Raw genomic sequence first — 16035 nt, 5'->3', positions numbered from 1 at the left:
CTTTGATAAAAAGTGTGCCTTAAAGTACAATACTTACACAAATCTAAGGAGCACCTGATTTCATGTGTTCATAATAAATATGCTCATCAATATATGCTACCACATTTTAGCAATAAAACTGTAGCATGCCCCTATGTTGAAAAAATAGGAAAATGAAAAAATGAAAATAGGAAAATAAAAAAAATGAAAAATGGAGTGACAAGCACAATTTTCTCTAAAGAATAGAAAACTTAATATAGCTCTTCATTTTCTTCTGTGAGCCTGTTTACTGGCTCTAAAGTATATTGCCGAATATAAGTCGACCCCCCAACTTGCAGCCCCATCTAGGGGAAAAAAAAAGTTGACTCCGAACACAGCCTCATGCTGTGGCCATAGCTCACCAATAAGTTTTTCAGAAGAGGGAGTGATGCAAAGAAACATTTATTTGCCCATCAAACATTGCTTACGACTCGTCGTCGCTTGAGAGAAGGACGCAGTCACGGTCATTGCCATCGTGTGAACCACTGCTGCTGCTCGCCGTCGGAACGGGTGCCGGTGGTACTGAGATGCCGCACGTGGAAAACGCCGCGCGGACCATGTCGGTTGGCAGTCCATACCAGGCATCGTTGACCCATTTCTTGGATTCTTTGAACTCGGTTTGCGGGATGCACATATCGCGACAGTACATGCTTTTGCTTCAATATCATCGTAGCAAACACTCAGGCTCATGCTTCTCTGGTCGTGAACCCAATCTCAAACCGCCTCCTCAACGGCAGGGTATCGTCCAGACTTCGGTCCGCGAAAGGAACAGCGTGTAGCAGTGCACACGAAGATCTTGGTCCTTTGTTTTCTCCATTCCCTCATGCACTTTTTCGACACATCAAACTTGTGCCCTGCTTCAACGTTGCTTTCCGACTCTGCGTAGAGGATCGCTTGCCTCTTGAAAGCAGCGCTGTACTGTTGCCGGCGTAGCAGTGGCATCTAGGCGTCCGTTTGGCAGCGTCGCAAATCACACACACCACTGCTCGCAAGCGAAGCGAAATGCAGAAATGGTGAACAGGCGTGAGTGCAAAAGGACGCGAAGACGCCTTGTGGGCGCATGTGACTGGTCATGTGGTTTAGTTCCCCGCGAAGTGTTGCCAGCCCACACAGCGCTGCCAGCTTTTCTGTGGAATGCCGATGGTTTGTCAACAAATCGTTCCTATTGTATGAAAACAAAACTGCAGGGTGCATCGCAAGATAAATTCCTCTTTATTCATAGAGCATCGTTCGTCCTCTATCAAAGGTTTGAAATGCTGCTTTCGAGTCCGTGTTTCCCAAGCAGTTCGCATTAATGCCGCGCGGTGGTGATTTTTAAAGGCACTCCGTAGTTTCGCCTCGCGTGGTTTTGCTATAGTTTCGCGATCGTCGTGGCAGATCGCAAAAATGTCCGGCTCCGGAAGCGGCACGCGCGCGTTGGGAGGTAGTCGTTGCCGCGACTCCGCTGCCTCTGCGGCTGATGTTATCGATGCGTCAAATAGCAGGAAATCCGAGGACGACAACCTTTCGTCGGACCCCACAGATAAGTCGACTTTACGATTCCGTGTATAGGTCGACTCCGATTATAGGTCGACCCCCGAACTTTGGAAGGTCATTCTATGAAGAAAATGTCGACTTATAATCGGCAATATACGATAATATCAATTCTGGATACGCCTAAATTGCGTGCTATTACCTTGACAAACCCAGCATACACCGAGTTGCTTAAGAGAGTCTGGAAGCTTTTCTTCAAGGTCCGCATATTTTCCCGTTTTCGGCCCATGGTAACTTTTCCTGATTGACATGCTGCTAACCATCTCCGTTCACGCTATTCATGCTCACAAGCATCGGGCACACGAAAAAGACACAATGCAGCTATATTCAGATATAACCGTCCTTTGTCATGCACTTTCATAATGAAAATAGCGTATCACAATTTGCACTTCACTGGGAACAGATATGATGTGCGCACAGGTCCTACACGAAACAACGCGAACTGACCACAACCAACGCCACAACCTGTGCTCGGCAATGCCAACGAGCTTTTCAAGACTATTACAGGGTACAGGATATGTAGTGACTGCCATAGCAAGAGAATGGACAGTATTAGTTTTCCTAGAGGTATATGTATATGCCTCTGTACTGCGATCTGCTACTAAATGAAAACTGACGCAGTTTCATTGAAATGTGGTACGGCCACACGGAGCCGATCGTTTCCCCACTAGTTGCATGCAGCACATCGCTTACTCGGCTGCTGGGCCACTTGCTGTACGGCATGCGCACGTTTTTTGTGGGAGTGTTCTTCGTACCAACTTAGCTCCAGATCGTGCACAGATGCAGCGAGTAGCTTGTTGGGTTAACGCGGCAATGACGAGCTTCCTGCAAGCAATGTGCATTTGGGTTGTCGCGTAAAAAGTGTGCAGTATGGCTACAGCTATGCTTGCTGTATTGTACGCATGAATTTAGCATGACTGCGTTATTGCAGCGAGGTTTCTTGGCGTCCGCAACCCGCATTGCTCAACTTTGCAACAGTGAGATGCTTTCATATCTACAAAGGAATGCATACTTGAACACACAGTGCCGCACAATGAGGCAGCAGGGATTGGCGGCCCAGCGCGTTCAGGTTATTGCCTATTAAAGGTATGCAGTAGGCTTAAAATGGCGCTACGCCATGCGCCCAAGCACATAGCTGAAGATGCTTATTGTAATAAGGATGTTGGTGATAAGTTATGTTGGTGCATTTGTCAGTGGCCACCACCTCGTCTTCGTTCTTTCCCGATGCTTAACTGCAAAGGCATCGCCTCAATCACGCAGAGGTCAGAATCGCTGATCGACCGATCTCCGCACTTCTTGTAAAGACGGAAAGCCTTTTGCAGCACATTGTCTTATTCATCAAATGCATACTCATTTCTAGTAAGTTCCACATGCATATTACAGTGGAACCTCGTTAATGCATACCTGCCGGGAACACCGCATAACTACGCACTAAACGATAGTACGCATTAACCACCAAGATTTGCATCTCCTCGCGTACGCCGTCGTCGCCAGCAAAGAAATAAATACAGTGCCACAGCAAATATTGCCTAAAGTACCCATTGCAAAGCCTTTTCTTTCTTTTTGCCAAAGTGGAGAAAAGATTCTGGTACTCTCGCATGACCGTCCGATAGTGCCGATAGCGCACGGTGGCGGCGACACCAAGCAGCATTTCGGAACTATTACAGGGTCCGGTATACGCAGTGACCGACATAGCGACAGAACGGACAGTATCGGCTTTCCACGATATATGTGTGTGCGTCTGTACCGCGATCTGCTACTAAACGCAAACTGACACAGTTCCAGTAAAACGCGGTAAGGCTGCGTGGAGCCGATCGTCTCCTGGCTTGTTGCGTGCAGCGCGTCGCCTTCTCGGCTCACGCCGTCACTGCCGGGCCGCTTGCTGTACCGCACGCGCGCATTTGTCGTGGGAGTGTTCTTCGTACCCACTTAGCTTCAGACCGTGCACAGATGCGGCGAGTAGCTCGTTCGGTTAAAGCGGCGATGACGAACTTCCTGCAAGCGATGCGCACTCCACGGCGCTGTAGCGGTCCTGGCAGCGGACGGCAGCGCGTTTCGGTGGTCGCCCAATAAAAGCGTGCAGTATGGTTACAACAGCGCTACGCTTGCTGTACTGTACGTGTGCATTTAACGTGATAGCGTCAATGCAAAGAGGTTTCTCGTCGCCCACGACCAGCAACGCTCAACAGCAGCTCGCTGTTGCGGAGTTGACGGCCCCGCGCAACGAGGCGGCAGCGATCGGCGGCCCAGCGCGTTCAGGTTGTCGCCTATTAAAAGCGTGCAGTAGGCTTAAAGTGGTGCTGCGCGCACGCGTGCCTGAGCAGATATCTGAAGATACTTATTGTGATAAGGTTGTCGGCGATAAGTCATGCTGGCGCGTTCGTCGGTGGCCGCCGCCTCACCTTCTTTCTTTCCTGCTTACCCGCAAAGGCATCGCCGCAATCGCGCGGAAGTCAGAATCAGTGATCGACCGATCTACGCACTTCTCGAAAAGACGGAAAACCTTTGGCAGCACATTGTGGTGTCGGGAAGTTCAGCGGCTCAGTAAACTTTTACGGCTCAAAGTTATTGTGGGGTAAGCACTAACTGGTAGGCATAGGACTAACGACTACGGCTTAAGAGGTCAGCTAATGCATTAGGCTCTATGTGACACAATCGGGGATTTGTTGCAACTACGTTTTAATAGTTAGTGCATTTAAAGCTGGTGCGTATTAAGGAGATTTGACTGTATTGGAAACCCTGCTGTTCCATCGCAACTGCAGGACTGTTCCGTTATGACGTGAAGTGCGCCCCGAGCTGGCTGAGCGACCACGGAAGAGAGCAGCCCTGTTGACTTTTCACACATCTTGACCTGGCTTGACCGTAAGATTAGCCGCATTAGTGGCGCAAGAGACACACATAACGTACTTTCTGTTGCCACGAACAAAAGCATAGCCTTTGAGATTCGCATTGCAAAGGTGGCGGGTATGACGTATTTGGTTTTAAACTTGTTTCAAGAGCTTGCGAAAGTGATGCCTTTGAGATTGGCATTTGTTTCCGCTGTAACATTGGCGTGGGCTAATCATCTTCATTTGTTGGAGGAGTTTGCGCAGGCCGTGTTGTGTGTGCTTAGTTTTTTCATGCCTACAACCGTTGGTGCCAAAAGAACCGCGAACGTTGATTACATTTCTGTGGATGACACCATTCTCAGCTATATCGTGACCGACTGCCCCGATATGTGCGCCAGTAATGAAGTTTAGGCATTCCTGGAGCATGGGTCATTTTCTTTGACGATCACTCGTAGTACTTTCGCAAAGCGTTCGACCGTCTGCTACGAGCCGCAACTGTCCGACACTGTGCGAACAATGCTACATTATCCTCTATCTTGGCTCTGGCATTTCCCCGCTCTTACAAATATTTCTTATGGCCCCTCAAAAACGTATCAGCAAGGTTCTACTGTAACTTTATTTACCTCCTTCAGGGTGTGAAGTAGCACGTAGCAGGCCGCTTCCATGTCGGGACAGATAGGTCTAGCCTCTCCGCCAAGTCGTAGGCCTGTTGTACTGCCCATAGTTGTGCTTCAAAATTCGGGCTGCATAGGGTAGCATCCCACTTGGGCCAGGCTTTGAAGTGATTGGTTGGCATGTTAGAACTTGCTGAAGCAGTGCACTTACCGAAAAAACTTTCATTTCAAATGAAAGCACGTGTTCGTTCCAACTTCTATTGCTGGAAATGTATCCTGTTCTTTAGAGAGTCCGAAATAACTTCTTTCGGGTTAGGGATCATGGAAAGAGGGCTGTATGTTACTACAGTCAACTGCCAATTTTTCGGGCATGCTCGAAAATTCGGACGCTTTTGCGGCACCGTCACGAGCTCCATAGACATCTGTGTATGAGAACTTCCGAAATTTCGGATGCTGAACCTCTTCGGCATCTGATTTTTGGAGCGTCTTTCTGCCCGAATTGCAGGTGCGAAGTGGCATTAATTAAAGCCCCCACCTCTGCCGCGGCCATCATCTCGTAGGTTCGAACCAGCGCTTTCGCGAGTTGATCAGTTTGCGGCCGTAGCAGTGCCCGAAAGTCAGCTTTGCCGCAATGCTTAAATGTTATGGGATGAAGGAGACCGAAAATCCGAAGGGGCCACTATCACGGTGCAGTGCGCCGTCGTCTTTACGGGCAAGCACCAGAAATGCACGGAGGCGTGAGGGCGGCAGGCAGCAAATGCGCCAGAACGACTTCATCGCTGGTAACCCTTTATGATGAGCATCTTGAGCTAACCGCTCGGTGCATGTAGCCAAGCGCAGTTGTAAGCATACTGCACGCTTTTAATAGGCGACAACCCAAACGCACCGCGCCGCCGTTCGTGCTGCCTGTTTGTGCGGGACCACTAAGCCCAGGCTCGTTGCCTTCACGAACGAAAGCAGCTCGCCATCGCCACACCCGGTGCGGTCAGCAACGAAATGGGCATCAGGAACACTTTCATGACAAAAGTGTGCGTACGGTACAGCAAGTGCCCTGGCAGTGACAAAGTCAGCAGTGATTCCACTCCTGCGCCAACTGCGCCAAAGTGCGCCAAATTGTATTTACTGCGCCATCCTGATAATATCGACGAAATTTGCGCCAAACTGCGCCAAAGTCTCGGATAATTGGGGGCGTCTATCACCGGCAATCGCACCGCCGGCGCGTTAGAACATGTGCAGCTCGATCTTGGGGCTGCCAATAAAGTCGCAATCATGGACCAAGAATTATTCAGCTGAATAAATAGCGCTCGCGCGTGCGTTCCGAGTAAGCCACGATGCCATGCACGGTGCCGACGTAGCTTCTGTTCTGCAAGTCGGCTCGACAGCAAAACGCGCTCTCCGCAGAGGCTCGTGTTGTCTAGGCTTATCGGTAGCGAGAAAGTGCGACGGCGATTCATCGGCGGACGTAGTCTGTTCCAGAAACACTGCTGATAGCTCGATTCAAGCGTCGCACGGCACGTAAGGAAAGCAATGTTCAGTAATAACTACATGAGTGCCACTAAAATGTCTGTCACTTCTGTTTCCGGACATCGCGGAATGAAATCTGGGATCGCTCGCAGTAGATATATGGGACAATATCGAATTTTCCTTGCTTCGCGTTTATGGAAGAGCACGCGAGCGGTGGAAACGCGTTGACACTTTTCCTCACATATACTTTATCCATGAACCTTCATCCAGAACAGCTTTTTCGTAATTCCTTCCGCCAGCACGTCTGAGTTTGTAATCACTCTGCGGTAAATAGCCCCCTAAAAGGCCCTGCCCTTTCGAGCTCACGTGCTAGGGTTCCAATTCGAATGTTTGGCTTGCTTTTTTTTAAAATGTCATCTCATTAGTAAAATCATATCTCCTGGTCGGAGCAGCGGCAAATGCAGAGCTGTCAGTAGCGGGCCCGTCGCTGACGGCCCGCAGTGAAGCGGGTACGCCATGTTACACGTCCGTCCCTCGCTTTCGGGGGTCAATAGCTAACGCTTAAAAAAACTCAGTTTCGCTTAAGAGCGAAGCAATGAATGCGATACCAAAAAATTGCTTTGTGAAACGAAGTAAGACTAGCAGCTAACTCTTTTGGATCCGATCTCGCGTAACTCAACAAAACGCTGGTTTAAGGGAATATGGTCCCTCCAGGAACCGAAGCGTTTTCTTGCTCTGAGTTCTCTAAACGCGAAGTAACATGCTGAAAACAACACAATCGACGGCAGGCGTGCACGCGGGAAGATGTTATCTCATGCGCTGTCCGTGCGGCGGAGACAGACGGCCGGCTAGTTTAATCTCCGCTTCAGCCGCGTTCGTCGCCAGCGCTCGCGAGCTTTTACCCGCGGCTAGAATGCGCGTGGTGATGTTAATAATTTAAACTTTATACGGAAAATTACGGCGACGGCAAAAATCCACCGAGAGTGTCCATATAATTGCTATCGCAAGGGTCAATGTACGGGGCAGATTTTGCCCCCCCCCCCCCCCTGTGCGCACGCCTATGCTCCTGGGATGATTTTTTCCATGAGATTTGCAATGAATCGAAATATTTCTAGCCTTCATAAGAGCCCCATAATAATACTCAGGTGCTTGAATGTTAATGCAATATGCTTGTGTATTGCACTCCAGGATCTAAAATTCGCTGCTCCAAAGTGCTCCCAGATGCAAAATTATCTGCTCCAAAGTGCTCCAAGATGAAAATTTTGCTGCTCCAAAGTGCTCCAAAACAGAAATTTTGCTGCTCCAAAAATTGCTCCAAATCAGAAGTCCTCGGTAGCATCACTGAGTCAGCTTAGTTCAGGATATGCTGCACACAACTAGAAACAATCGCCTTCACGCGGCAGCAAATGCTGCGTGTCGACGGAGATTTTCGTATAGTAGTGCACCTTTACGTGAGCACACACATCGGGGAAAGCCGGACGAGTTGTCTGCATTTTCGCCACAACCTTTCTGTTCCGCGTCATCGTTTCCAAACGCATCATGAGAGAGCCGTAATTTTTTTCCCGCTTTGCTGGTATCGGCGGTGCTCATCATGAGATGCAAATTTGCCATTGGCGGTTGGCACGTAGTTAAGCGGGGTTCGTGGCAGGCACCGAATGTATTCACAAGAGCTGGGCGTGCGCCAAACTGCCTGATAAGTGTACTGGGAGGCATTAAAACTATTTCGGATGTGGCTGAGGCGATTTGACTGCTTGAGCAGACTAAAAAAGTATGAACTCGTTTTTTCGGACGATTTCGCGATCCCTAGGGAGTCCGAAAAATCGGATGTTGACTGCATATCTGAAAACAAACGGCAACTTGTCTTTTTTTTTCTCTCGCAAATATGGTTTGCTTGCAAAATATTAGCCTTGTCGGTGACGTCCCTACCCGAATTATCATAATTGCTTGCAAGATAAGTTAAAGCTAGTTGTTTTTATTACTACCACCTTTATGGCTACTAATGCTTGTCATTTGACACAGCCATAACAAGACCAAATGTGGTACTGATGCATGGCACGGACTGTGCAAAATGTGGGAATATGCCTGTAGCAGAGTGTGCGATACGATGGGTTAAGGTACTCGCATGCGTGCTTGCCTTTTCCTCTGCTTTGAAGGCAAGGAGGGAAGCACTTGTGAGGCGAGGTTAATGATGCATGGACTTGGGGGGTCGAGGCTAGGTATGGTGGGAGGGGAGAACAGGATTGGAGGGAACACAGCGCAAGACGGGTACAGGGAAGGCAACGCACACACAGCGTCGCCTTCCTTGTACTTGTCTTCTTTTGCTCTGTGTTCCCTACAATGTTTTACCAATCAGCCCAAGCTTCAACAAGATGGCGTGAGGGCAACGGACGGTTGTGTGAGTGCGGTGGTGTCAGCGAACGTTGGACACCAGTGTGGACTTCCAAATGGTGACCGACAAGTGTGACACAGACACTCCGGTTGATTTTTTTTTGTGAGAAATAAACGAGTCGTACCCCTAGATCCCTGACACACTAATTCCATCTCTTGTTCCCCAACCACTGCTTAAGTTATGCTGCTCTGCTTCTGTGGCTGCTCCAAAATGCATTCTAGAGGACCATTGTTAGCTGAGGGTCTAGCAAAACCCGCCGACGAATGGGAGAACCACCAGGAGTGCCTGGATCGGTAGGCAGGAAACGTCACTTGACGACGAGCAGCCAGAGTGGGAAGATGTGCTCGATTTCAATCGTCGTTATACCATTTTAATTATCATCATTGATTGTGTCATCATGTGCACCAACTACTGACGCCATGTGTAACTCAAAAACTTGACCACTGGCACCAGCAGTACTTTTAATTTATTGCCTAGATCTTCCTTCGTGGCAGCAGTGAAACTTGCTGATATTTAGATAGTGGGTAAACATGCTTGGGATTGAAGTTAAAAATACATGGTGTTCTATGGACATGAATGTATAGAAAGTAAATATTTCATTATACCATCGAGCATTTTGCGAAAATGAAGTTTTTTATATCAGAACTGCACTTGCCTGCACAAGCACAGAGGAACAGACAGACAGCTAGACAGCACATAGCTGTCCACGATGTTTTCAGACAAGGCAATTTTAAAAATGTGCTGTATTTACACCGTTGTCAGCCAACTTAATTGTAGGTCAAGCCCCCAAAATCGCTCATAAAAAAAAAGGTCACAGTTTCGCCGCAAGGGCGAAGCAATGAATGCGATAGCAAGAAATCGAAATGTCACACGAAGAACCAGAAGCAGCTCGATACTTGCAGAGTGCCGCTGAAGCACAAAGAAGGACGCCCGAAAAGAACGCACAACAGGCATGCACAGGGCAAGCGTGAACTAACAACTGTCACAGTTGTTACGCCTGTGCGCTTGAAAAACGCACTGCAAGTGTCGACAATGGAGAATCAGACGCTTGCTTGCTTGACCCTTAATTCTTGGCTCTTACCCACTACGGGGGATTGGCCATGAAACCGGCGGTTAATATAGGTGGGGAAATTTAGAATTTAGACGCTCTTAGATATTCTTCTTTTAAACTGCGGCACGTGGAGTGACCCTCTGCATCTCCTACCACAGGGGGCGTCTGATGCATGTTGTGCCCGGTGTTCTTTGTCTTTCTTTTTTTCCTTCCACATCCCGAGTGGGTATAGAAAATGACCACTTTGTCGTGCGTGTCTCAGGGGCAGTATTCGAAATGAAAGAAAATTAGGAGCACTGCATGATCGAAAACATGCTCACGCTTTTCCGAGACTTGCTCACCACCAGTGGTACATGGTGTATATACCGTATATACTCGCGTAATGAACCCACTTTTTTTTTCAGAAATGTTGATGCAAATTTGGGGGGAGGGTTCATTATGCGGAAAAAAAAATTGCGGTAGGTATAAAAATTGAAATTTCGCATGACGGTGTTCAGAAATTCGATAACTATGCCTCAGTCTTTAAATAGTAAGCGTTTGCACGCAACGTATGCGAAAAAAAAGCTTTATTGATGACATCAACCGGCCACTTTTCGGCGCTCCTACTCGCTTCCATCGCCGTCAGTGTCTTCCTCGCTTATGTCGCTTGCTGCTGCCGCCTCGTCATCTCCAGACCACAGCGCATCGTCTTCTGTACCGTCCAAGCTATTGGAGATCCCAGTCTTCTTGAAGCTCCGGACGATCACATCGCTCGGAATCTGGCTCCACACCTCCAGAATCCAGCGGCACAGCACCTCGATGGACAGCCTCCTTATTTTACCAGCAGGAGTCAGGTCGTGGTTTCCGTCGGCCATCCATTCCCTGTACAGCCGCCGCACGTTGTCCTTAAAAGGCTTATTAATGGAAACTTCAAGGGGCTGCAGCACGGAGGTCAGGCCACCGGGGATCACCGCGATGTCTGTGTGCATTTCCTTCATGCGGCGCCGGACATCCTCCTCAAGATGGCCGCGGAAACTGTCGACAACGAGCAGTGACGGCAGAAGAAGAGCACCCGGTCGTCGTCCCCAAACTGACTTCAGCCAGTCTAACATCAGCTCCGCCGACATCCAGCCCTTTTCCTGAGCACGGACGTGGATGCCGGCGGGAAGCGTCTTCCTCTTGAAGACGACGAACGGAGGCAGCTTCCTGCCGTCAGCTGTAATCGCCAACATAACCGTGCACCGCTGCTTCTCGGCGCCGGTTGTCTTCACGTGAACACTTTTGGCACCTTTCACTTCCACTGTGCTGCTTCAGGGCATATCAAAGTTCAGCGGGGTTCGATCGACGTTCCCAATTTGAGACAGTAGGAACGCCTTTTGCTGGCGGATCTGTATCACAAAATGGTGAAAGTCTTGCACCTTTTGTTCACAGTCGGCCGGCAGCCGCTGGCATAACGTAGTACGCCTCCTAAGGCACAGCCCATTTCGGCGCATAAACCTTGTCGTCCGACTGCTGCTGGCCTTAAATTCAGTGGCAGAAACACCCTGCTTCCTAGCTGTGGCCCGCGCGCAGGTTTGAATCATCTCATGGGACACGGCACACCCCTCGCTACGGAGCCTTTTCACATAATGGCGCACACGTGGCTCTTGTGGGAGTGTTAATCGTTGATGGAAGATATGAAGCTCATTTGGTGCCGCTGTGCCAACGTCAGTGTACAAGATTTCGCGTATAATCATGCTGAAAGCATTCTAAATTGTACATGTTATTATAAAGATTATAATTTATTCAAATCGCAAAAAAGAATTGTTTCGGTGTTTATCACAGAAACGTGTACCTGCAAGCATGTTGGCAGCAATGTCGACATGGATGCTGACAACACTGCACGTTTGTTTTGGTGTACGTTTTCTGAACGACATGGTCTGGCTGTCAAACACTGCAAGTTGTCATCAGTTTCTTTGAAATTGCGCTATCACCTCAATCCCTCCAGTATTGGATGAGCACAGGTTTCACGTTCAGACCATGCAGTCCTTGCTGTGGATGGGTTCCACAACAGTTTGCATGTGCTGCCGGCACAACATCCGGAGACCACAAAGCCCCCGCGTCACTCGCTGCTATGACTTTTTATAATGTCGAAGCAGAATAAACAACACCGCAGTAACAGTGGAACAAATGCACTGACGTAAACACGGTGAACACATCGATGCACATGGAGATACTTGTTTAAAATGGCAGCACAACAGTTTTTCACGAGGCTTGGTGTGGAGAATAGGTGCACTTATGCACGTAGCGTTTTCGTTAAATGCGCTTGATGAATAGATTGTGCAGCGAAACGTTTCTTATTTATAAAATTTACTAATGTTATGATTTCAGCAATTTTGTTTTTAGAGTTTTCTTCCTAAGCTTACTGGGAACGATAGTACAGTGCAGTCCACTTATAACGATATCGAGAAAAACGAAAAATATGATCGTTATAACCGGTGATCGCTATATCTGGACTGCCGTCAAAAAAAAAAAAAAAAACGCGGGACGTATCTCTGTAGCTCCGATCCCGAATTTACCACTTGCACTAAAGAATAGATGTTCTAGAAAGCAGGATGTCAAAAACAAAGTTTTATTTGAAGCTCCAATGAGAGTGTCAAGCTTTAGGCGCACCTAAATAGTCTCAACATGTTCTAAAGAGTCTTGAAGTATCCGTGTGCCATTGCATGATGTACGAATGGTGCGTGCCGTTAACCACCGCGGCGGCAAGAGCGCACAACACGCAAGCACCACAAAAACTGCACACGCCGGCCAAAGCTCGGTTCATGTAACGGAACATCACGAAACTTCATGTCAAGGCCGGCGACTAGGACGGGCTCCTGTACAGCGGCGGCGGAGCACGGCTGACATAACGACCACTCCGATAAGTCTCAAGAGCGAACAATGACCCGCCAACCACAACGGGAGACTTGCAGCTGTCCGCCAAGCATAGTGTGCCTGCACGGCCAGCCTGGTGCCTGGGCTCAACACTCGCTTCATGCTACAACGGAACTTTCGAGGAATTCAAACCTAGCATTGCGGCACGCGCGCGCGGCCTCCGCGGCCGGCGCGGGGCGCACAGCTTTGTCGGCACGGAGGCGGGCCCGGCAGGCTGCCATTGGCTGCTTTAACTTTGACCCTAGCGCCAATTTCGCCTTCAGTTACCGCCCCTTTCAAGCGGCCGCTAAACTAGCAAATTATTCAAGATAGTGTCGGTGACGTCTTTGGGACGCCGGAGCGGCGCGCCAACTTGCTTTTCGCCTTTTTTTTCCTTTTCTTCCTCTCCTTTCGGTGCGATTGTGGGCCACGCGCGAGCGGCGAGGCACAACATGTACTTTAACAACGTGAAGTGGCTAGCGCCATCTTGTGGTGCGCTGCGCAAGCTTGCGATGGCACTCGGCGCGTAGGCTCCGCGGGCGGGCGCGCGGCGCACGCAGCGCGGAAATGGCGGCAGATACGAACTCGCGTAGGTGAACGTTTCGCCCCGTCTCGACATCGTTCGTTTCAGGGGAACTTGGAAACGCATATGTAACGATTATTATGTACAAAAAATGCCGGCCAGACGGCAAATTTCGATCGTTATATCCGATATGCGGCCAATAACATATCGTTATATATGGTTTTTTTCCTCATAGACTTAATGCATAAAATGACACACATAACTCGACCCATCGTTATAACCGATATATCGTTATATGTGGTATCGTTATAAGTGGACTGCACTGTACTCCATACCGCCACTAATGGAGATCGCCAAAAACCCTGCACGAAAAGCTCCCGTGTAACTTTCTTGGCAAAAGAGAAATCGTCTGATACGGAGCGCACCTCTCTTGATGTGAAGACAAAGGAGTTGAATGGAGTTTGCAAGTAGCTATGCGAGATGAATGCCGAAAAAAAGAAAAAAAGCACTGCTTGTTAAAGCAGCAAGAGAGAACACATTTTAACAAACCACGCGGTTTGTTGGGGATTTTGTTGACAGTGCCCATTCTGCAAAAACCATTGCACGACACTATTATCCCAAAGGTGACAAAGCAAATGACTCTGCCACAATTCAACACGACGATGCTAGCGACGGGATGCAGGTGTTTGAGCGTATAGCCAGAGGAAATCTTTGCCATTTGACAACACTGCATGCCATAATGTGTTACAGTAATGCATTATGGCATTACTGGCCTGTTGCACGGTAGTACAGAGGGTGACATTGTTGCGTTGGCAGCGCATTTTGAAGGAGTCACAAGTATTTACAACAGTGCCAGGGGGATTATGGCTGCCCCCAGGGAGACATTGTTGAAGAGGTACATTGATGAGCTGCGCACACTATACAAGAGAACACCTTTTCCATTAGAAAAGTAGATGCAGGATCTTCTTTCTCGCAAAGGAACTTTGCTGAGAAATGGTGCCCAGAGGAGGACACCATTTTCTAATTCCGGTTACCAGAATCCAGTCCTTTTTTTATGAAAAGGCATGCTTTGTGCGCATTTTTTAAATTTTTTAACTGCACCATCTGTTCAAGCCAAAGACACCTCAGCAAAATGAATCAGGATAGCTTAATTTCCCTGCCCGCAAACGCTTCTTTCAGTGTGGACGAGCCCAGCTCGTCATTGGTAGGGAAAGGGTTAAAAAGTTAATTACAAACTAAACAAAAGCCGCGTGCACATCACATCTTTCCTCTTTTGCTCTTCACTCTCCCCTCATGGCTGTCTGCAATCTTGCATTCGCCAACCCCTCATGCCATGTCAGCGCCGTGCCGTATGCTCGCTGGTGCGTCCCATTTCACTGCTTCTAGCAGTTGATTCCGGTAGTTCGCTGAACTGGAGGACTAGGTTGAACTCCATAATGTTCCACAGTCAGCGTTGCGTGGTAACATGAGTAACAGTCTCAAAGTGCACCGGGAAGCGAAACTTGAGTTAAATAGTGTTCATGTAGGTGCTAGTTTTTTAAAATAGGCATTTATAGGCCCTTATAGGCATATAGGCACTATAAAAACACTATAAAACCCTCCTTAGCCTCTAATTCATGCTCATATATCAAAATGATGCAATAGGAGTGTACGGAACAAAATAGCCAGTCGTCTAAAATTCGGTCTCTAGTTATGACTACACTAATGTTCTATAGCAAAAGAAAAAAAAGAAACAAATAAAGAGGGACGCAACCCCCTCCTTCTCTCCTCCTTGTGACTCCCCCCTCCACATGCACCGGTTGGCATCGAATCATCATCTTGGTCTATGTCACGTATGCTTCACAGCTCTAGAGCAAACACAATGCAGTGAAGCGTTCGAACAGTGTCTGTGGGGTCGCGATGCATCATTGGCATTCATTGATAGCACCTACACTTGCTTCCGTGCTAGAAGTGTGCATTCTGCAATGATTTGTGCACCTAATTGTTAATAATTATTGAGTACGATGGAATGTCAGTCATAGTAAGTTAAACAACAATAAAATGTGCTGTGCACGCAAGCAATTGGAAATAAAACGTTCTTTGCTGGTTTTCTGGTTAGGTTGATTTTTCTGCATAGTGTGGCGTTTTGAAACCTGTCACTCGCAGAAACCATGCGTGCCATGCTCTCCTTGTTACTAAAGCTTCACCGCAACACACATCTTGTATATTGCCGTGAAGCCAGTACATGACATATTTCGTGTGAAGAGCCTGATTGTTGGCTGCTGTCTGACTGTTGGCCTTGTCTCTTTCTTTAAATTACAGCAGCATTTCATGTGTTTGCACTCTAATGAGAATATGTGCAAAAATGTTACTTCGTACTGCTCCAAGTGATGCCAAATTCCATTTTGCCTGCGCCAATACACATTTCCTTCTGCTCTAAGTCTGCTCTAAAACAGCTTTCTTTCCTGCTCCAAAAATTGCTCCAAGCCTTAAACTGGCTGGACCACCACTGAGCCTGTTATTGTGCAACCACTTTTTGGTAATGCTAATAAAACCTATTGATTGATTGATGGCGACATCTATTGTGCAGCAACAGCAGCAGTTGGCCACCCTGCTGCCTGGTCAGCAGTTTCTGGGAGCACCGCCACAGGGTTTTGTCCAGGGACACCAGGCCTCTCCTGTTGGAGTGATGGTGGCGTCACGTGGCACCCACACAGTGAGTGGCACTGATTGTCAATTCCTGCTGCCTATAGCTGAAGTGA

General features: G+C 48.3%; 1 protein-coding gene across 1 annotated transcript in view; it reads left to right on the top strand.

Annotated features, from left to right (window-relative positions):
- Positions 1–16035, top strand: part of LOC119386534 (POU domain, class 6, transcription factor 2) — a 115661-nt gene that overhangs the window by 16106 nt on the left and 83520 nt on the right. Inside the window, exon 4 of the mRNA XM_037653802.2 lies at positions 15864–15989. Coding sequence (XP_037509730.1) covers positions 15864–15989 — 126 coding nt within the window. The remainder of the gene's footprint in view (positions 1–15863; positions 15990–16035) is intronic.

The sequence above is a fragment of the Rhipicephalus sanguineus genome, chromosome 3, assembly GCF_013339695.2.
Source record: "Rhipicephalus sanguineus isolate Rsan-2018 chromosome 3, BIME_Rsan_1.4, whole genome shotgun sequence".
NCBI lineage: Eukaryota > Metazoa > Arthropoda > Arachnida > Ixodida > Ixodidae > Rhipicephalus > Rhipicephalus sanguineus.
Note: the sequence above shows the minus strand (reverse complement) of the source record. Positions and strands in the feature narration are given on the sequence as shown.